At 44.3% G+C, this 23,646-nt stretch overlaps 1 protein-coding gene across 3 annotated transcripts in view; it reads right to left on the reverse strand.

The window, feature by feature from the left end:
* Positions 1–1,194: 1,194 nt before the first annotated feature.
* The window catches only part of TRABD2A (TraB domain containing 2A), an 81,531-nt gene continuing 59,079 nt past the window's right edge, over positions 1,195–23,646 (reverse strand). For 2 of the 3 annotated variants that reach the window (XM_052777467.1, XM_052777464.1), the window contains 3 exons: positions 11,108–11,198; positions 5,543–5,806; positions 1,195–1,922 (listed from right to left, as the gene is read on the reverse strand). In XM_052777467.1, the coding sequence (XP_052633427.1) occupies positions 1,742–1,922; positions 5,543–5,806; positions 11,108–11,198 (536 nt within the window). In that variant the 3' untranslated portion in view covers positions 1,195–1,741. The remainder of the gene's footprint in view (positions 1,923–5,542; positions 5,807–11,107; positions 11,199–23,646) is intronic. The other variant, XM_052777466.1, reaches the window with a different exon arrangement.

The raw sequence follows: 23,646 nt of genomic DNA on the forward strand, positions 1-23,646 counted from the left end.
CAAGTTATGTGCTCAGTTTGTCAGGCTTGCAATGCATCTTTTTAACTAAGCTATCCCCCATCCAATCTGCTTCCCTCAGGTCATATTCAGGCCAAGGAAAATAGCTCCGGACCCACCAGGTCTATGACAGTTTACACCAGTGAAAGATCAACAAGGGAGAGAGACAGGGGAGAGCACATCACCAGCCTGGCTGCTGTGTAAAGCCAAGGAAGCCAGAATGCGTTTGGGACCCTGAGGTCTTGTAGTATTCCCTGTAAGAAGGAATATACAATGAGATGGTGCCATCTTCTACCCCAGCCCAGACATATTTCATTCCCCACAGTGCTGCTGCAAACTTCAATATTTAGCCTCTCCTTTCTCTGTTTTCCTCAGCAAACAGAGGCTTTGTTCAGGTTCAGTCCTTCTGAAGGGGGCCTGAAATTTGAGATTAAGAGATGAAAAGCCTGTTAGGAAAGCTAGAACCATTTGCTCCTCCTCCAATGTGCAGAAGAAGGATGAGAAAAAGAGGTACTTTATATAGGCAATGAAAAAAGTAGTGAAGCACATGCACAGGAAGGGAAGCCTGAGGGTTTGTTGTCTCACTGGGGCAGGTGACTGCTGTGTTTCCAAGGTTCCAGGCTCAGCACATTGGCTCCACATCCTCCCGTGGATGAATCTTATGAGACCTTCCCAGGCAATGAAACCCCCATAACATGAAAGAGGGAATGTTGCTGACAAAATTTGAGTCAGTATGATCACAAGAAGATGTCCTGTACAAATACAGAAAACCATTCATCATGACTTCCAAGCTTCCTACATCCAACACTCAACAGCATGTCCATTTTGACAGTGAAGGGCTTAAAACAATTTGGAAGGTCTGAGAATTTCCATTGAAATCAGTAGAAAACTTGTAAGGATTTCCTATGATGAAGTCTAACTGTGCAGAATAGGAAAAGAAAGCCCTTTCTCCCCAAAAGTGAATCCAGCTATAAAATAACAATTATATTCGTGATTTAAAAAGAGACAGAAAACCTGCATCTGGGTTTCTCAATCACCTTTTGAGAACTTGGAAGCGTCCAACAGTATGATTGTGAAGCTCCCCAGGCAATTTTTTTTTTCTTAAATGTACATTGGTTTATGCATACGAGACATGTCTGGCCTTTGGAGGTTCAGGGGTACCCATCTTACAACAGCACCAAACAGACGGCAGAAACATTGTGTTCACAAGTCTTTACTGTTTTATTCTATTGTAGAAGGTGTTGTCATGAACCTTTATATGTAATTCGGAGCCCTAACAAGCAAGAATTAAAAGCATTACCAGTAGAGACCTAAAATACCAACCTCTCTTTCCCAGCTGTGCTCATGTGACCAAAATATTCTGTTCTAATAAACAAGTTAGTGGTGTGTAAATCTTCTTACAAGGCACTGAAGGTGAAAAAAATGTAATTTAGCTGGGCTCATACAGCTAAACAACAGCTATGTTATAGCGACATTATAATCTCCCCAAAGCATTATGGGACAACATGAAATCATTCTTCTGCAAGAGAAGGATAAATAACACTTTCATTAAAATATCTTCTCCTGTATTGGGCAGGTCAAACCAGTTAACAGTGTTAATGATCCAGATTCAGGAAAAGGAGGCAGTTGAAGAACACCCCAAAGAACAGGCGTGCCACTCAGAGTCTTCTATTTTTGTTTTTTCACATAAGTTTCTTTTTTGCTTTTTAAGGTGAGAGCCCTGCAGCTTGGCTCCCCCTATGTTTCAATGCAGTCTTATCATATGGAAAGTCAAAATCAGTAGGAGGAGGAAGACAGAATGTGAAAGCTGGTGAGCGCTGCCGGTGTCTGCACGAGAGTGACTAGACCGTCCATGGCCCCGGGGCTGGGGTTCGACCGTGATGTAGCCGTTAATGATGCGGATCCGGGGAGGAGGGTCAGTAGCACTGCAAGGCAAGAGAAGAACGTCAGTCCAGACCCAGCCCAGAACTGTCTGATGCCCACAGACCAGGAGGTGGTCAGCCTCTGTGCCCCACTGTCAGTCTTCTGGGCTCCTGGCAACGGTCTCTTGTACTGGTTCCATGCTCACCAAAGGACTGTGTCTCCTAATGGCAGAGCGCTGACTTGACCCTTCCTCACAGGTATGGGCAGCTCCTACGCCAGCCCACATGGACGAGGGTGCTGCCCAACTGAACTGCAAAGCAATTGAGCAGGAACAGGGAAGAGATTGAGGAGGGTGAAGACAGCACCAAAACACCTGCCCTGTACTCAGGTCTACCCAGCCAGCCTGCCCATTGCTCCCACGCAGACAGTCAGGTGAATAAGGTGACCATATTCCTAGTGCATTTCAGCTAAGCAGAAAATACGTTAAGAACAAAACAAGCTTTGTTGCAGAGGAGTGTCCCTGCAGCGACACTTGCTGAGCACAGCAGGAGTGAGGCACCTGCTTTCAGCTGAATCCATCTTCCCCAGTCATGCTTCTGTACATGCATCTTAGCATGGACCAAACTTGTTCCAATACTGCATGTTCCCTTCCACAGATCAGGAATTACAAAAGGTTTACATTACATGCTTTAAGGAGACAGCCACTTCCAGAAACACATCCTAGAGTCACTGGGAAAAGATCATCACATCCCAGAGTATCTCCCAGTGGCAGTGAGGACTCTGAGGTGGTGGTTAACAAGAACTGAGTCAGAGCCTACATGATGCCGAACTCCCATTATGGCAAGGTGATGGAGGAAAGAAATTTTAATGCTCCAGGCTGCTGACACCAACTGTCCTGAACTGGGGGAGCTCCCACACCATGGCAGGTCAATAGTCAGAAGGGCTGATACTACACAGGTGTTGTTCTCTTCAGCAATGGATTGAAAGCCATTCTTGACCCCACAGCTTTAAGGCTGACATACACCCCAGGGCCTCATGGTGCTGTGTGGAACCAGAAGACAAATTTGGACAAATTAAAAGCAAGTCTACCTGCCAAACATAAAAGGAGAGTCATTTCTCCTGCACCCACTCCCCAGCTGCTGTGCACCATTCTCACCTTATTTTGGTCAGCTGCATTAAGCAAAAATGCTTTGGGAAATTGAAGGCAATTAGTACCCTTTTTAAAAACACTTACCCTTACCCAAAAAGCCCCCACAGAAGGTTTGAACAGTAAGTGGAGAGAAGCCAGCTGGCAGCACATCAAAGAAATACAGCTGACAGCTGATGCATACAGGAGCACGAACCAAAGCAATTCTGCCAAGCCCACTACAAGACTGTATTTAAATCACTTGAGCTGCGCTTTTCACATTTCCAGGCTCACAGGGGGAAAGCTGTGAAAGGCCCACGCATAAGAAACCCAACAGCTTTACCTGTGCCTGGGCACCCCGGGGAACGCTTATAGCAAGGGCTGACTCGCAGTGAGACATGCCCTGCACACGTGCGAGCTTGAGCCCAGAGGGTCTGGATTTCCGTGGGGACACATCTCGGCTGTGCCACGAGGTGGGGCTGTCAGCTCAGCCCACGCCTGCCCGGGCAGCCCGCAGCGGCATAGACTGCTTGCACACGCGGGTGGTGGGGCAGAGATGGTGGCGATTCCCCTGGCTTTACAAAGACTAAACCCAGAGCACGGGCCGGGGCTGTGCGTAAATGACAGCTGCCTGTCTGACACTCGTGGCTTTCCCTTTGCAGTAAGGGTGCAGCAGTCTCCCAGGCAGCAATAAGCATCACTTGTCTTTCCCAGTTCTATCACACAACTCCATCTCCATACGTTCAAGCTCTAACCTACTAAGGACTCACCTCTAAAAAGAATTTGTCACCTAGCACCTGGGTAAGTTTCTAGCACAAAGGATGACTTAATTAGTAGGGGAAGAAAGGAAACATTACAAAAGAAGAAAAGGAAAGGAGGCATTTGCTGCTTCCGTATTTATGCAGTAGTTTCTAAAGCTGTCATCATCAGCTTTGCTGTTACCTCACTATTGCCTTGCAGTACTTGCAATCCAGTATGTAGCCCTAATATACATCCAATTTAGGCACAGTAGCACATCCTCCCATCTTCCCTCTCCTTCTGAAGGCACTGATGCTGCAAGTGTAATGCGTATCTCGCATCAGGGCACCTGTTGACTTCCCTGAGATTCATGGGAACAACTGCGTGTGAAAACTGAACATGGCAGTGTGTAGGCAGGGTGGGAGCTTGAGATCATAAAGACTCCAGATCATTCCTTAGGGTTTCAACTAATCGGGCTGTCAAGAGAAGCTCCAAAAACCTATTCACAAACAGCTAGTATCAACTGCATTAATAGAAAGTAAATGATACAATAAAAGACAAAATCAAAAGTGATCAATATGAGGATTTGTTGTACTGGTGAATCTTGGACTGTGTGTAGGTCTGTCAGTGGGCATGCAAACCACCATGTGCATTTGTCTCCCTCTCTCTCCAAAGTACTCACACTTAGGTTGGAAGAAGGACCAGAGAGAAGGCACAAAACTACTCTACAAAAGAGGAAAAGGACTCTGGTCTAAAAAGTCTGGCAATGGCTGAATGGAACAGAACAACAACTGCTGCAGCCGCTTGCAGCCAGCCTGAGCAATGTATTACTCAAAGCAGTGGTACAGCTGGGGCCAAGGGATGTGATAGGAGAGGCATAGGAGAACCCTGATATACTCAGTACCTTGAGGAGCAGGAAGAAATATTCTTCAGAGGAAAAAAAAAAAGAATATACAGGCTTCATTTCAGGAGCTACAGGCTTTTCTGCATCATCCTGACCTGTCTAGTTATTTACAGTGCCACAAAAATAAAACGCTTTCAACCTGAGTGTGGCAGAGATGCAAGCAGAGACACGAAGTACAAAAGAGAGCAGACTTGGGTCTGTGTGTTATCTGACAGGAGGGAAACATTAAGGTACACATTCGGCCACAAGCCTAAGTATAGCTAGTGAGGAAGAAGTTGGCTTTTTTCTTTGCAGGCTGCTGTAGTTCTTGTAGGTGAGTAAGCTCTTCTGGATGAAAACTAGGTGGTATGTGTGAACCCTTGCCCCACAACACACTCCATTTTTTATATTAACTCCATCATCCATTAGTTTTCCATCCCACTTTCCAGATCTCCAGTAATGCCATGGGGCTTATATGCAAGAATACAGAGACTGGAAATACTGTATAAATACTGTCCAAATGCAAGGAGCACATATGCCAGATATGACAGTTTCCACATACACAGCAGCTCTTGGATAAAGGTCCAAGGCTTTGATCTGTACCATCTACCACTGGACCCAGCCTTCTGTGATAAAGAGGACTACCATATGCTCACAGTCCCTCAAGCCCAAATGCAAAATGCTCTAGACAAGGCTTCCACTTGTGTTATGCCTAATTTTCCACAAACCTAACCATGCAGAAGAAGCTATTTTGTCACTAAGAGCACAAGCAGCCTTGAGTAAATGTTTCAGCAAGAATCACAGTGAGGGGAAGGTCAGATCCTGCCCTCAGCATGTATCTAGCCCCTGCAAAAGTTTGGCATACTGGATTAATCAGTCTAAATTAAAGTCCAGTTTGCATGACAAACCCTCCTCTCTCCCCAGCCATTAGCTACCTTTCTTCAAGGCGAACCCAGAGGTCGTTAAACTGTCGTAATCTTTGCTTCTTCTGCTGCTGCTTCTTCTTCTTTTTGTACTTCCTGTCTATCTTCTCCAGTACATCAACGCTGTCAGGGAGCAGCAGGTGAGGCAGGAGCTCCTCCTCCTCCTCCTCCTCCTTCCAGGGGTGCAATGGCAGTGGGAGTTCCTGGGATGCAACATATGGGCTGTGTGCCGGTGACGACGATGAAAAGGCTAACAAGGTTTGGGGGGGGGTTCTGCTGGAAGAAGGAGGGAAAACAGAAATTTTTGAAAGGGCTTTGAGGCAGAATCCTGGTACAGATACTATTAAGGCACATATAAAACAGGTGTTTCTCCCTGGCATATTGGCTGGATGCTTATTTCTCTGACTTGTATTCCTGCCCCCTCTTCCTTAAGTCAATATTCTGATCAAAATAGTTCTCTTTAATGAAAAAAGCTTTGGAAAAGAGGTAATCTGAAACTGAGGTAAGAATGCAGTCTGGCCCAGAGCGGAATAACTCTTGGGAATAACTTTTCATGTCTAGAAAGAGACAAAAAAGGAATCACCCTCAAAGTCAGAGGAGGTCAAACCATACTTCTCTAGCCTGATGCACTGCAGAACAGACCAGATTATTCCTTTCAGCAATACCCGCTCAGTGCCAACTAACCTGGGGAGCAGGCGGAAGGGGCAGGGACAGGATAACTAAGGCGAACTAGCTGAAGGAACCAGTCCTAGATCAACAACTGTCACTGGTGGAGAAGGTAAGTAATAAGCTAGTCCACAGACTGTGGTCATGGCTGCAGAAACGGATCTTGCAAATTATTGTCTTTGAAGGCAATGGCTCAATATACCATTAAGCAACCCTTTGGGCCATCTAGTCTGCAGCAACTGGAAGCAGACTAGCTGTGGCAGTGCCAAGTTCACTGTCATCTCGTTTTCTCTTTCATGAAGCCAGATGGTACAGAGCAGTGAATGCATAGCCTTTATAAAACATCAGGTCAGGGGACATGTCTGACACATAAGAGACCAGAGCTCAACTCACTATTGTGGCATTGACTTCTAGTGTAAGCACTTACTGTCTTCATGCTGATCTGCAAAAGGAGATAATGCTGTCCTGCCAATCAGATAAGCACACCAAGGAGCATGAAATGGTGGTTTTAAAGGATTGTATCAGACAAGTATGGAGGTCCACATGGATGGGAGGAGGCTAAGCAACCGCAGCTCTCCCACAACACAGAAGTGAGTTTTGCATACATTTATAGGAAGTAATGAGGGAGTAGGAGTCAGGCCTTCAGCTTTCTAGCTGCACAGATCCTGTATTAGGCTGGCAGCATTATCTGGAATTTCAGAGCAGCTCCAGCAAGTGAGATACTGCAGTGAGACTACGTGCACATACAAACTCTCTCACAAGACAAATCTTGGAAGTCTGAAGGAACACTCAGTGGAACCCCCAGAAAAAGCTCTAAGGGCTATGCTTACCCAGGTTAGTGCGAAGGTGATACATTGAAGAAACAATCAGCTCCACCCTGATTACCTAAGTTCTGTTTCATTATCCTTAGAGCAAGCAACATCTCCTCATCTATACCCCAAGGCAGGCAGTCTGCAGTCTCCTATCCACTCATGGCTTTGCCGGCCCATACTTCTTGTTGTTTCGAACAAAGAGATTCCCCCTCTTTACTTGTTCATCAGCATCTTGGGACAAACTCAATCCACTCTATGGATACACAGAGCACAACAAAAATATCTGACTGATCTTTATGGCTACTTCATAAAGAGAAGAGATGCAGCAGTCTTCTGTAACAAGGCAAAATTGGAGCCTGGCTCGGGCTGAAATTTGGAAATGTAACAGAAGACCACAGACCACTGTGCAGAAACCTGGCTTCAATCAGTGAAACCTTCCCAGAACTATAGTGTGTTTCCCTTCTGCCTTGCAATGGCCTCGAAAGGAGGAGGTCCAGGAGGAGATGTGTTTCAGCGTGGCCGCAGTTTTCAAGCTAGCCCATCACTGTGGGCACATCTCCTTGATGGACAATAAAGAGGGTCCATCCTGGAGAAGGAGAAGTGAAGTTGTGGACTGGAACATGACTGAGAGAGTAGATGGAAAATGAAGAGGATTTGATCTTATTTCCTGCAAGGAAAATCACAGACTGATCACATGGTGAACTTTATGTAACAGACTGGTGCAGAATGGGTTTTGGGCTATCAAACTCTTTCCAAATCCTTGTAATTGTCACACTCCCACTTTATCATCTCTGAAGTGTCACAACCCTTTGGCTCTCCTCCACAACACCTTCACATCACCACTCTTTAACTCTGCCTTACAGAGTGACCCTCCCCAGTTGTCTCCAGTGTCCTGATTTGTCTCTCTGAAGGTCCTCTGCTTATGGTTTCCTTTTCCCCAATTTCTCTTCACTGTATCTGTTCCTTAATTGTGAAAGTCACAGAGTGGGCACCAGCCCTCCCCTGTAGATTAGTGTGCCCTGCTGCCTGCAGCCTCCCCTACCAAACTCATGGCCATACCATGCTGGAGCTCAGCATTGCTACAGGCACAGCCAGGATGACATCCATCCTGCATGGCCAGCCATTTATTCTGACACCTGCAGCCTCAGAACACTGCTAACAACAGACACTCCTATACATAACCTCCTTCGCAATACTTTCTGCAGGTAATTCTTCCAGGGCCCGACTAAGCAACCACAGGAAAAGGCACACAATGCAAAAGCACGTCCTTCTTCCCAAGGCCAGTTCCCTCTCCCAGCACAGCCGCTAAGGGAGGAGTCAGGAAGCACCTTAATTACAGCTGTGATTATATGATTAATATTTTGCAATATACATATGCATTCTAAAATCAGGAACAACAGTTAAAGCACGAAATAAAACAGTAGGAGCTTGACTGAATTTGTGGCACTATTTATAAACTGTCCTTTGCACTGCTACACAGTTGGAGCACCTTCTTTTGCCTTCCTTGCTTTGGTGACACCACAAAGTAGTCCTCCTGCCTCCATACTCCACTATGGGCGTTCACCCCTTCCCACTGCAGATGGGCAGGACACCTCAGGCAGCCCTGCCTGCAGGTGAAATTGTGTGACTGCACTCAGCAGTTTGCTCATTACAGGAAAACATGCATAATGATCCCGTCTTTCTGTGTTCCTACACACAGATACCTCAGAAGGGACCTTCTGTTTAGCCAGAACACAGGAAGCAGCAGAATGTGCTGCTACTGCACAATGTCATGTTGCAGGGAAGGGAGACAATTGCAGACTTCCTCATCCTCTTGTTTTAGGACCGCTCAGCTAACATCCCCTACTGTATCCAACAGTAGAACAGCCATTTGAGTGCTCTGTCTCAGTTCAACGACTTGTCAGTTTTTTCCTCTGTCAATTTTGTCCTGTAAAATAGTCCACAGGTACTGACTGGACTGCATGCAGCACTGCTATCTAGGACAGTAGCTGGATATGGTTCCACATTTACATGGGCTGGACTGCATTTATTGACACAGACTGCCCTGGTATTTGCTCCTAGAACATGCCCAGGATACCAATCAAGTGAAACCCCCCATCCAGCCCCCAGGACTCTGACATACTCTTGCCACAGGTCTTTCCCTCACCTCAAATGCTCTTCTCCTTCAGAACTCACATTTTTCTTGAAACTCATTTCATATTTTTAAATGTTTCCAAGTCATCCAAAAATGGTAACACCTTTTCTCAAAGAAAACACTGAAGTGCCATCTTCTTTAGCTTCTTCACTCAGCTTTAAAATCAAGACTTCAGGAAAGACGTTCTGTCCGGTAGTCCTAATGAAAGGTTTGAGATGCAACCAGTGCCAAACTGAGGGCTTTCAAAGGCACAAGAGTCACTGACTGGACAATGAACTCCCATGATGTGGTCAGAGAACTGGATGTCCAGCTACCCCTAGTATCATTGATACCTACCTTCCTGATGGGTGAAGATCTAGCCCTCCTTTCCACAGCTGACTGCCCTTGATTTCCTTACAGCTACACCTTTAAAGAGCAGTATCAGATTTTGTTTGTTCTCAAGTACATATTAAGCTCTCTGTCATTAAGCTTTAAGAAGCTGCTATAGCTGGTTTTAGGAATCCTTAAGCTAAGAATGTTCTGCGGGGCGGGGGGGGAGGCGGAAATCAACACAAAAGTATCAGTGCAGGCATGTTTTTGATTATCCCTGTAAACACTGATACACTGGATTGGCTAGCATGACTCAAGTGTTACAGGATCATTAAGTCCTGTGCTGAAGCACAGGGGGCTTCTCCATGTCAGACTACCTGCCCATTGCTGGCAACAGGGTTAGGGATTGCATTCATGTGGATGAGTCTTGGCTCAGCTTGTTTCAGTGCACATATAGTTAATGATGTATGTCCATGTCAAGAATCATAGCAAAAACATGACCTGCCAGAGTTTGGATCTCATGGTCTGAAAAAGGCCGCAAAAGTGGTGCAAAGAGAAAGGTGAAGCAACCAAAGTATGACAAAAACATCTGTTATTATTTTGCACCACATCTGTGGAGCCCCTGGCACAGACCAAGACTCTGCACTGTGCCCCCTGCACAAAAGGTGATCATCCTGCCTGAGAGCCCCATATCAGAAATGTGGGGGAGGAGGAACAGAGGTGTAAGCAGTGAGGGACAGCATGCCTGACACAGAGGATAAAAGGGAAACAGTACCATAATTGGGATCAAACCTTTTTTCCCACTGTGGTCTTTTAGCAGTGACTGTAAGGAAGAGTGGGGATATCTGAGAGACATAAGAGCACATGTTTGGCAAAAGTCTGGAGAAGGGGGAGACAAGGATTGCAGACCCAAAGCTGGTGGCAAGAAGTCCAGGAAGAGGTGAGTCAAGAGCACATGTCATTCTCGGCAGTGTGGAGGAAGAGATTAGTTGGCATTCTGTAGTTACTGAAACCATGGAGATGGATAAAGGCACCCAGTGAGAGATAAAAAGAGGCAGTAAGGGTATATTCCAAAGAACAGCTGCAAGATGATTCACAACAGCAAGCACTTGCTTAAAAATGCTGAAGAGAGCGGGGGATATGAGAGCCATCAGTTATGGGGACAGCTTGCAAAGAGGATGGGTGGACTCTGGGCAGTCAGGTTCCAGGCTGAGAGGGAGTAATCACAAAGAATCAAAAACAGCAGTGTAAAAGGAGAGTGTTAAAAGGCAAGGCAGTCAAACACTTAAAAGGGAGGAAGGAGGAGCCTGGAAGCCTATGTGGTATGAGGCAGCATCCAGATCTGATGAACCAAGCATGCATGCTCTACGGCTGTTAGTTTAAGAGTTAAAAACTTACAGGGGGGAAATATTTTTACTTATTAAAAAAACCCCAAACAACCAAAAAATCGCCCAAACAAAACACAAAAAACCCAAACCCAAACCAAATGAAATCCTGTTTCCAAACTAGCTCATAGAAGATAAAAGCAAACTGCTGGGGAGGAGAGAGGGATCCCAGCTCAGTGTTAGGTATAGTTCCAGCTGCCACTACCTCTTCATGACTGCTTACAAACCCACCCTCCCAATGGCTGCTCAGCTAGATAAAAGCATGGGTTACTTGTTGATGGCTTGTCCAGCTGGAGTGTGTTCTATCTCGTACCCTTCTCTCCTCAAAACATCAATCACTGTGTTGTTGCCCATGAAGTGACCTGCAGTTGAGAGAAAAATGACATCAGAACTCAACGAGCACAGGGAAGGAGAGAGAAGAACAACAAAGTCCTTCCTCACCACAGGAGGTGTGCCACACTCAGGGCAGGCAGTGCTATATCACTTCCCACCAGCATGCACCAGAAACACAGGATCTCTAACGAATCATTGAACTTTCCCAAGGTCACTTCGATTACCACATTATGCCTTTCTAAAATTAAAATGTGATTGAAATCACTCTGGTCCCACAGGCTGTTGCATTATCAGGCCCCTGTGGCTTTCTTGGGGCAATAAGAGATGAAGTTGGGAGATACCTGTTCAGGAGTAGTACCGAGTCTGCAACTGGTGGTGGTGCAAACCAGGCCAGAATCTGGCCACAGTGTGTACATCATTTTAACATCCTCTGGCATCATAAAGGCACTACCCGAGATGTTGGTCAACATCATTAACAATTTTTAAATGATTAAGACTCATCCAACTGCACAGAACAGAAAACAGCTCTGAGAGCCAATGACTTAGATCAACCCCTTTCATTCCTTCAGTATAAGCTACCAGGGACATAAACTCCACTTCAGTCATGCTGACAAAAGTTTCAGAAGGATTTAGCTAGCTCTGCCCTAATTCTGTGATTTATGTCTCCACTCCATTTTCAGACAGATGTGGTGGCTGGTCAGCCCATAGTTTGGCATCATAGTGAATAAATGACTACTCAAAGGGTGCGGGAGTTATTCCTGAAGGACTATATGCTCTGTGCGCTGACTGATTTCCACCATCACTCTAACACCTCATCAGACAAGGCTGCTGAGTAGCAGATGGACAGCAGAGGCCTTGCACAGTCCCTCATAGATCTAGCTTTCTTGAAAACATTTGTTCATTTAACAGCCTACGTTAATTAAAATTAGACTTGAGCACATGACTTATTAGTGTGGTCCCTTGCCTCTGTAGATGTAAGCAGTGCTAAAACTGATAAATAACTACAGAAAAACTGTTTTCAGCTAATATTTTTCATAAATACGTGGCAATAAAACCACCAAAATTATTCTAGTAGCCAGGAAAAGTAAGGAGATAGAAAGGGAAGTCCAATGGTAATGAGATTAACAGGGAACTAAACCCAAGAGTATTTATGATTTTTTCATTCCCAAATGCACTCAATGAATTGGAGCACAAAATTCCAGTTTCTTATGCCACAACAGCAAAGGGCTCATGAATTACCGGCTTAAGGCACGACAGTTGGATGGTATCATTTCAGTATAGACATTTATCAAGATGAAGTTTCCCCAGGAGCCTAAGAACACAAACAGATCTAGCTCAAATCAAACTTTTTAAGCAAACACTGCAGTGCACACCCATTGGGTACCATATTTTCTCACCTACTAACTGGATTTTCCCTCAGGTCCTCAGCCTAACTTCAGAAACAGTAAAGATAATGTGCCATTTTGTGGACCTAACCTAATACTGTTAGTGTCTGTTGCTTGCAAAAGGTTCAGCCCCAGGTGCATTTAACTCAGAATTCCTCATGTCAGCAAAAAGACCTGATGCAGCAGGAAACAGGAATGACTGTAATTAAACATTGTAATTGAGTAAAATTAGCCGCTGGAAGGCCAACATTAGGTATATAAGGTGCCAGACCTAGTTGCTATCTCTCACCTTTAACACAGAGGAGAGGTGTCGTGGTTTAACCCCAGCCAGCAACTAAACACCACGCAGCCGCTCACTCACTCCCCCCCACCCAGTGGGATGGGGGAGAAAATCAGGAAAAGAAGCAAAACCCGTGGGTTGAGATAAGAACGGTTTAATAGAACAGAAAAGAAGAAACTAATAATGATAATGATAACACTAATAAAATGACAACAGCAATAATGAAAGGATTGGAATGTACAAATGATACGCAGTGCAATTGCTCACCACCCGCCGACCGACACCCAGCCAGTCCCCCGAGCGGCGAATCCCTGCCCCCCACTTCCCCGTTTCTGTACTGGATGGGACGTCACATGGTATGGAATACACCGTTGGCCAGTTTGGGTCAGCTGCTCTGGCTGTGTCCTGTGCCAACTTCTTGTGCCCCTCCAGCTTTCTCACTGGCTGGGCATGAGAAGCTGAAAAATCCTTGACATTAGTGTAAACACTACTGAGCAACAACTGAAAACATCAGTGTTATCAACATTCTTCGCTCTGAACTCAAAACATAGCACTGTACCAGCTACTAGGAAGACAGTTAACTCTATCCCAGCTGAAACCAGGACAAGATGTATGTGCAAAAAGAAGGGGAGAGGGGATTCAATCCTCCTCCCCTGCCTCCAGACAGCAAAGAAAGGGGTGATTCCAAAGGGTGATCCACCCCTTGTAAGTGAGAGTGAGGTAGGACAACTTAGACTTTTAGAGAAGTGCCTCTCTATTGATAAGGATAGGGGCAGTGTATATTGCAAGTTCAGACTAGGCATCCATCTCATGTGGGCAATGTTGGATGAGCCAAGTCCTATCCTCAGCAGTGAAAAGCAGTGCCAAGGCTCTGAACTCAGATTTTCTTAATCCAAGTCCTTCAGGAAGAAGGGACAAGACATAAAGATAAGCAATCTATAGGGCAATCTACAGTCTTAATAAGTTTAAGAGCTTACAGTCTCACTCATTTCAAGAGTGAATAGCTGTGCACATCACACCATCAAATGCACCATCCCCCGTTGATCTTCAGTTTCCCTTGCTCAGAGCAGTGATTTAGACTGGTATGTAGGAAATTACTGTAGCACATGGTTGAGTCTCATTTCAATCAGTCAACCTGCTCGAGTAATTTCCTGAAGGTGGGCCTTAATCTTCGGAATTTGATGGAGTGGTAAGAGTATCTTTTATGTTACAGTCACAGGTACAGGCCTTCACAGGGAGCCTTTGCTCATTGTTGCCAATGCAATGAGTTATGTCTGCATGTGGAAGAAAAATGCTGTGCTAATATTGTGCAAAAGAGAACAGACCAAATGAATAGATATGTGTAAAACAGATGCATACAAATACAAACAGGCATGTGATATTAGATTGTTCACAAGATGTGCTCAATCAGGAGCTGCTCAGGCTAGGTACATAAAAGTATTAGGAGATGTTAGTGTTTGCTATCCAAAAGGTGGGCTATGTGGGCTCTGTGAGACAGAGCTGATCTGGGGCCCAAAGGACCCACAGGGTCAACCTGAGCTAAGTGCAAAATGAAAAAAAGACAGAAGGGTGAGGGTTTGATGTACAGGACTCCACCAGGAGCCTCTCTAGAGTCAGCATTTTTGCCTCTTTTCTGGGAACTGTCACAGAAAGAGCTCGGTTGTGTGTGAGAGACCTTATCACCAAAAGCATCTGTAAGAAACACAAGAAAGATTCACTCTCCAAGGTTTAAGATCAAGCAGCTACGCTGCAAGGGAGACTTAGCCCAAAGTCACATGACAGGGAGTAGGCCTCTTTCACCTGTTTTCTATTTTAGCCTAACACACTTGAATGCCCCCCAAAAGAAAAGCCCCGGGCCCTGTCCCATCAGAAAGCCTGCTCTTTTCTTTCTGTACACAGTGCTGCATTATCCTCACACCACTAGGTGAAGAGATGCTTCTGAGAGGTCAATTTACTCTGGCAGGGGGTGGGGAGCCATGAAACTCTATTCTTCTGTGTTCAAGCTCAAAGAGAAACTAAGAAGCTGTTGTGTGCACCAGCTCAGCCATGCACTCTACTGGAAAGTAAATAAGACCCTAGCTTTTAATCTGCACTGAAAGGAGATGGCATGCAGGGACTGCAACAGGCAATATGCTCAAACAACAATGCTGTTTGACTAACGTGCACTTGCAGACCAGTCCACACACTCCGACATGCATTGAGCACTCCTGACCTTCCTCCGTAGCAATACCCAATCTTGCAGAACACAGGCTACTACTATTGCCATGAAATCCATGTCTCCTGCTTGCAGCTTTTACTGCCAGGGCACGCAGAACTGTTTTCATCTAGGCAACTGTGCTAGGAGTGTGGTTTTCAGCAGAGGTTCATGAACCCAAATTTGAGCCATCACAAGGCTGAAAATTTTCTGCATCTAACAAAATGAACAAGGAAATACTGCACAACAGAAGTTCTGTTTCTGTTCCTGAATTTTTATTTTTCATATAAAGCAAGATTGTAAGACTGAAGAAAACTTTGTTCCTCTAAATTTCAACAAAATCCACAATTCCAAGCTGATACACAAACTTCCTTGACCTTCTCTTAGAGTAACATAAAAGAAACCCCCAAGGCCACATAATTCTTTATGTCTGCTGTGTTTTCCTTAGCAGAAAGATGGCACTTCCCATCTGCCCCAGAAACATGCCAGGACCTCACCATCTAAAATATCCGAAGACAATGAATCACTGGACATACATGTAAAGAAACAAAACTGTTAGGAAACCTGATCTGCACTGCTGACCTCCAAGAAGTGGTGGGAACAGCTACAGCAAAAGATCATAACAGTGCAACCACAAAATGCCACAAACGATTCTAGCCACTGGGGACATCACAAAGCAGGATGTTTCTCTCTGACTGGGCTGGGAGTGCTCAGATGGGCTTTTGGTGCCAGAGACTCTATGGGTCACTGAAACAAATATTTTCAAGAATATTTTAGAGGTACAGATCTTACAGTTATTTAGAAACTGCCTGGAAATGCCCATGGCAATGATCATCTATTATCATTCTTCTTAGAGTGCTTCCAAGAATTATATAGATAAATTCATATAACATACCCCAGAAGGGTGAACAGGACACCTGTAGGTGACTGGATTAGAGTTACTGGCCTGTAGAAAAGGCATGACATGAGGCTGCTACCCACGAACAAAAAAAGAGAAACTTCAGTAAAAATTATCACTTAACCATGAGGCACAAAGGACAAGTCATCCCTCTCTATGTGCTTCCCATGGCAGGGTTCTTCTACCCTTTCGATAATCGAAGTATCCTCCCATAGCAGTCTGTGAGCCAATAAATCCATGGAGAAGGGTCCAAAACTGCCAGTGCTCCCTCAAAGGATGCAAACACAAGCAAAGGAGAATTTCTGATGACCTGGAGAGCAGGGACATACATGGCCCAAGTCAGTCCCAAAGGTATCTGCAGCGAAGAGCTGAAAGTTCAGCATGTGGCAGATGCAACCAATGATCTAGAGAAGGCAGAGTATTGTCTTAAATCATTTCATTGGATGGAAGCCAAACTGCAAAACAGACATCCTACTCTTCCAATCTTTTTGAGACTGCAGACTTCCAAATGTACTCCTTCCTGTGATGACCTGTAAGATGAAATATTAATGAAATATTACTCCATAAACATTGAACTTGAGGTTTTACTCCACTGAGGCCAGGACAAGTGTTTGTCTTCAAAACCCCATGATTTCCTTGAAATCACTTTTTTAGTATAAAGTCTTAGTGGATCATACTTCACCACTCTCAAATCAAAGGGGAAAATCTGGTGGGCAGGACTGTGGAACAGTGGCATTCTCTATGCCCAGGAAAATACTTTCACTACACATGGAGAAACTTTTAAAAAGTGCCTCAAACCTGTATTCACTCAGGAGGAAACAAAAAACCTTCCATTTCTTTAAAAGTGATGTGCTTTGCTAATTAACTCACCTATATGGAATTACTAGGATTCATTTTCCACATTTGTTTGTAACAGAATCATGTAAACATGAAATCCTTCTAAAAATAGCTGATGTTGAAGGCCTTGCACAACATGGGAAAAATTGCCTAATACCACAGAAAAGAAACATATGAAGTTACAATTGGCATTTTTCTTGTGAAAGACAACCAGACACTCTTATCTACCAGGTTCTGTCAAAAACTAGGTCTCTTAAACGTATGACGTGAGTATTTTTGGTCCCGGGGATTCCCATTTTTACCTTTGGGCAAAGTCAAACCCCTTATAACTACACAAACTGAAGTTAGAAAAAGGTTTTCCACTGATTATAAGGCCAAATTTATAGCAAAGTTAACATAAGGAAAAAGTTTACAAACCCATATCGCTTATTTTGTAAAAACCAAGTTCAAAGAAACAGCTTCCATTCAGGCAGCCTTAGCCACTGGGGCTCCATCTGCACTGGCATTTACTGAGAGTTTTCCACTGTTGAAGGCCTAGGCTCATCAGGCAAGGAGACCCTCATGTAGGTGACTATGCTAGCAGCCAGCGTTACGTGACTAGTAAGGAAAGGAAATAGCAGTGCCATGTCTGAGTTGCAGTATTCACAGCCACCTCTGCTGCTGGACCTGCTTCCATTCCACACCTCTACTTCCTTTCCAGAAAAAAAGGTATTAAGGACTTGAAACCCCACTAGCTTAAAACATACCTTACAAGATGAAAGTTTTCCTACTGTAGCTGCCCAATAAAGGTAGCAATGGGTAGACCCCAGCACTGATAAGCTGATGATCACCAGACTGTCAGTACCGAAGCAGAAACAGCACACAGTTGTTTGACCTGGGCGATTTTGACAGTTGAACTAATGCATTGGAACAGAGTTTTCTGCCTCTAATGCAGAAATGCAAAGCTTTCCTCACTTCATGTGTCAGAGATGTCAGGAGGAGTGCCCTTCATGTGAACCCTGGGGCTTTGGATGTGGGTGCTGCCTCCACACACCATTATCTATCCCCTTCGGGGTTTGTTGTTCTAATAAACCCTGTCATTAGCATTCTGCAGACTCAAAGAGCCTACTAAGGAAAACGGTCTCAAAGCTGCTGGGTTGTATCTGGCATTCTCAGATTACAGAGGTACAGGCACACCTTCAGGGACTCAGCCTTTTCTTCCACCCAAAGAGGCTAAAATGATGCTGCATTCCAAAGACAGAAGAAGCAAGCAGGCAATCAGCAAGCCCTTTGTACCCAGGGAGAAGTCAGATGGCCCCACAAGACTCATTTAATCTGTGTTATCATTATGTTATCTTCCTGCCCCGCCCCCCCGCCACTTTTCTCCTCTTCCCGAATCTGACAAGATTCAGCTTCCTGTAGATTTTTCATGAACTTCCTCATTACACATTTCAAATCCTTTATATAAGGTATAGATAAATTTACATTCCCTGTGCAGATCTACACCTCCAGTCGCAAATGTGCTGATGGCAGGTTCAAAGTTTCCATGCTGGGTTCTGAATTCCCACTGAATTTCAAGGGCAAATTGATACCCATTTACCTGGGCAACTTTCATATTCCCATGGCAAGTTTTTGTTTGGTTTTGTTTTACAGGTATAAACACCTACACAAGATGGACAAAGACATCCTAGGCTTAGCACTGTTGATTATTTTTACTAGTGTTTACTGGTGACAGGTCCTTTCTCCAATCTTTTCTTTACCAGAGACAATAAATCTTGTTCCTCTTGCATAATTTCCATCCAAAAAAAATGCCAGATGGAACAGCAAATTTCAAGACGTAACAGCGAACAGCTCTATATGGAAAAAAACATCACCTAGCATCATTCAGGACACAGACTCAGCACAATTCCAGTTTCCCCTGGAAATCGGTGGGGTTTTTTGTTTGGGTTTTTTTTTTTTTCTTTTTATGACATAAGGGGCAAGGGAAAAAGCATCAGACATGCCTGTGAGTCCAATGCACTTGGCACCAAAGGCTGACACATAACTGACCAATCCCCCACATCCCAAGGACTACCTCAAAACCTAGAGAAGTTGGAGGAAGCCATTTGGTGGACTATGGCAGACTCTGGGGTAACCATAAGTGGTAGCATGTTCTCTCTTTTCCTTGTCCAGGTGGCTAAGATTAAAGTTTACACACCCATCTTAGCTCAGATGGGGTCAATTACACTTCTACAACAATGTCCAAATCCTTCTTCTGCATGTTTTTTGATCACACATCAACCATCCAAGAGTTAATTTTAGTTTAGCAGCTATCAGTGGACTCAGCTGCTGGGAGGAAGACAACTAAGATCTGGAGCTCTTAGCTGGATTGCTAATTTAGATATTGGTTCATCACTCTGTTCATAACAATTCTTCTTTCTGGGAGGTCTTGTTGGGGGCAGGGGAGTAAAGTGGGAAAAAAACAGCCAGTCCCTGGAAGTTTGAATCCATACAGTCTGAGTAATTCATGCTAAAGAAACACATTCATTATTTCCTTTAGTAATTAGAAGACATGGTAGCTGAAGAATTTTTCACCATCATCCTTCTTTTCTTAGTGTTAATGGTGGCTGCCCAACATCCACTATACTTTAAAGCCTCAGAATGATGTTTTTTTCAGCAGCAGCAAAGAAAAAAGAGCTCTGAGAGAAAAAGGAATTTGCCAGTGTTTACAAGATTAAGAGGACCAACTTCTGAAGTTGTCACATCACTCAGCATCTCTCAGTGAAGTCAGTCATTTCATCCACAGGGATATAAGGCATCTTAGATCCTTCTGTACTTCTTATTCATGAGTCGGCACTTCTGGAGTTTCTCAGCTGTTCAAAGAGGCAGGAGAGACTGGAGGGAATTTAAAGTTGGCTCCTAGAAACTCTGGCTTCACCTGAGGCCTTGCATCTCATAATGAAGTCAGGATCTCAAGCCACTAAGTATGCTTCTTCCTGCGTAAAAAAAAAAACCACTCTTTTTTTATCTCTTATTCTTTAGCCCACTCAACAGAAACCATAAGTAAGCTAAAGCAAACAAGCCATGTTCATCCTGGAGTAAAAGTGACTATGCAGAAGGAAGGCCCATCTAGAGTTGAATCTGGTGAGAACCATCAAGGGCAAAAAGAAGTTCTTCTCCAGATATCTCAGCAGTAAAATGTAGACTAGATAAATGTCATCTCAGTGCTGAAGGGGGCAGGAGACCTGATGACAAAGAATATGGAAAAGGCCATTGTCACTTTCTTTACTGGTAAAACCAGCCTTCAGGAACCTCAGGTTCCTATGACTAGAGGGTAAGCCCAGGGCAAAGAAGGTTCACCCTAGGTGGAGAAGGATCAGGTTAAGGAACATTCAAACAGACCAGACAGGTACAAGTTCCGATAGCATACACCGAGAGCAACTGTGAGAGCTTCCCAGTGTCAGTGCAAGACCACTGTTGATTATCTTTAAAACGTTGTGGCAATTAGGGAAGGTCCCTGAGGACTGGAAGAAAGCAAGTATCACTCCTATCTTCAGGAAGGGCAAGAAGATGGATCTGGGAAACTACAAACTGGTCTGCCACACCTCTATTCCTGGGGAAGGTGATGGAGCAAATTAACCTGCAAACCCTTTCCAAATGTGTTAGGGATAAGTGGATGATTGAGAGTGGTCAGTATGGATTTATGATGAAAGAATCTTGGCTCACAACTTCAGCAAACCAAATCCCGCACCTGGGCAGGAATAGCTCCAAGCACCAAGATAGGCTGGGCACCAACTGGCTGAAGAGCAGCTCGGCATAAAAGGATGTGGCGTCCTGGTGGTCATCAAGTTGACCTCGAGCCAGCAATGTGCCCTTGTGGCAAAGATGGCCAATGGCCTCCTGGGCTGTAGGAAGAGCATTGCCAGCAGACTGAGGGAGGTGATCCTTCCCTGTTCCTCAGCCCTGGTGACATACATCTGGGTTCAGTGTCTAGCTCTGGGGTCTCCAGTTCAAAAGAGATGTGGACATACCGGAGAGAGTCCAGCAAAGGGCCACAAAGATGATGAACAATTAAAGCATCTGTCATATGAGGAGAGGCTGAGAGCTGGGACTGTTCAGCCTGGAGAAGAGAAGGCTGAGGGGCAGTATAACTGATGTATAAATACCTGATAGGAGGTTGTAAAACAGATAGAGCAAAACTTTTCTCAATGGTGCCCCACGAAAGGACAAGGGGCAACGAACACAAACTGATATACAGGAAATCCCATTTAAACATAAGAAAAAGCTTCTTTACTGTGAGAGTGGTTAAACACTAGAATAGCTTGCCCAGAGAGGTTCTGGAGTCTCCATCCTTGCAGATAGTCAGAACCTGACCAGACTCAGTCCTAGGAAAACTGCTGTATATGATCCTGCTCTGAGCAGGGGGGCAGACCAGATGATCTCCAGAGGTGCCTGTCAGCCTCAACTATCCTGTGATTCTGTGAAGGTTTAGCCAGCAGGCAGCACTCTTGTAAGACCTGTACGAGTGGCAAAACTCTCCACAGCACAGTAGGACAATACAGCCCTTTCTACGTCAATGTGCACCTCTCAAACAAACCAGAAACCTATAGTGCTATCTAGCTGGCTGCCTATGGAATCACATGCCCCATCACTTACTTTGGCTTACCATTCAGATCCTGAATGCTCCACTTACATTTCAGAGACATTAAAAATGTATATAGAAGGAAGACTGCTTGTGAAAGATTATAGCTGGCTTTGCTTCACAAGTTCTCCACTAGCAACAGGAAGTAGGTCTGGCTTGTAACTCTAGTGCTGCCATACAAAAAGGCCTGTCCACAATTAAGATAAAATCCTTACTGAACCTAGTGGAATGCTGCTGGCATTACTACATCTCTCTTCCCATACTTGCCTCTAATTCCCTCAAACAGACTTATTTTGGCTTGAAACTTTCCATGTTTGCACTTTGGCCAGAAGCAAAGCTTTTTGGATAGTTTCAGCAAAATCTGTTATTTTTTAGCTCTCCACTTTTGTGCAAGCTTAAATTACTTCCAAACAAAAATAGTTCCAGAAATGAGCTCTGACTGAGAAAAATTTTCAAGAGAATATAGGGGGAGTTTGTCTGATCTGTTAAAATGTAGTAAAAGCATAAAATACGCTGGATCTAATGATCAAATCTATTACAGTCCAAATTACAACATGTAATTCCATGTAAGAAATCAACATCTATAGCCATGCAGCTGTATTAAGACCTGGAAAGAGATAGGTGCTTTTTTTGCACAATGTATTACACATCTCTAAACCACATCAATCCACTTGGAATATAAAATAAATCATCAATCTTTTCTGATTTTCCCCCATTTAAAATAAAACTACAAAGAGTAGTTTAAAAAACAAGAGGGGGTATTTGTAATACTGCAGTCACCCACAAACCATGACCTTGTTTGGATATTACTGATGATAAAAGTGTTTTTTCAGTGGTGTTTGGTTAATGGAAAAAATTGAACTTCCCTTACAAAAGGCCTAGCCCTTTTAAAAATAAAAACACAAGGTGAAAAAATCTGGAAAGAAACAACTAAAAGTCTTTTCCCCCTTCTAACCTGGACACCCCTTGATATCATACTACTATTTTAACACAACCTCATCCTGCAGTTTATCAGCCACTGCTGGGAGATACTTTTTTCAATGGTGGCCAGAAGAGGGAAAAACACAATGCAGTGATGATTTAGTCCCAATCCTATAGCCTTGCTTTTTCTCTTCCTCTACAGCTCATTCTAACCTGTCTTGTGCAAGCACTTTCCTGGGACCCTTTTCCAGTAATTAACAACAGTACAGTACTCAAGCAATGCTCAAAACTGAACACAAGACATTTGTTCATCTTCACTGCTTGCTGGCATAAAAATAAATCTTCCACATAATTATCTATCGCATACAGCAATCTGGATAAGCAAAAGGCTAAATAAACTTGCTGGAAAACAATAAAAGCCTGCATTCATATTTGTAATGTGCACGCATAAAAACCTCAGAACTGTGTAGAAATGGATCTGTTTTCTGCATTATATCCTGTGATTTTACTTCTCATTTAGACAATTACTATGAAACAAATTGTGTTGGTTTTGGCTGGGATAGAGTTAATTTTCTTGCTAATAGCTAGTATGGGACTACGTTTTGGATATGCGCTGAAAACAGCGTTGATAATGCCAAGATGTTTTCGTTTCTGCTGAGCAGTGCCTACATAGAGTCAAGGCCTTTTCTTCTTCTCACACCACCCGACCAGTGAGTAGGCTTGGGGGTGCACAAGAAGTTGGGAGGGGACACAGCTGGGACAGCTGACCCCAAGTGACCAAACAGATATTCCATACCATATGACATCATGCTCAGCAATAAAAAGCTGGGGGAAGAAGAAGGAAGGGGGGATGTTCAGAGTGATGGCATTTGTCTTCCCAAGTAACCGTTATGCGTGATGGAGGCCTGCTTTCCTGGAGATGGCTGAACACCTGCCTGCCAATAGGAAGTGGTGAATGAGTTCCTTGTTTTGCTTTGCTTGCCTTCACAGCTTTTGCTTTACCTATTATCGCAGCCACAAGTTTTCTACTTTTACCCTTCTGATTCTCTCCCCCATCCCACTGTGAGGGAGGTGAGTGAGCGGCTGCATGGTGCTTAGTTGCTGGCTGGGGTTAAACCACGACACAAATAAAAAGAAACCCCCATGCAGTCAAACAAGGGAATAATGAGGAATTGTGCTGCTAGAAGTGGGAGGCTGGCACTGTCCTTTGAGCACAGCTATTTGCAAGAACAGATGAGAACAGAGGTTGGACTGGTATCAAAGCCAGAGTGTAATTAGAGAGATTTTCGAACTCGATCTTGAATCCCCAGAGAAGACAGGGAACCTGTCTGGATTCAAAAGTATGATGGAAAAGCACGAGAA

The sequence above is a fragment of the Harpia harpyja genome, chromosome Z (assembly GCF_026419915.1).
Source record: "Harpia harpyja isolate bHarHar1 chromosome Z, bHarHar1 primary haplotype, whole genome shotgun sequence".
Classification (NCBI taxonomy): Eukaryota; Metazoa; Chordata; class Aves; order Accipitriformes; family Accipitridae; genus Harpia; species Harpia harpyja.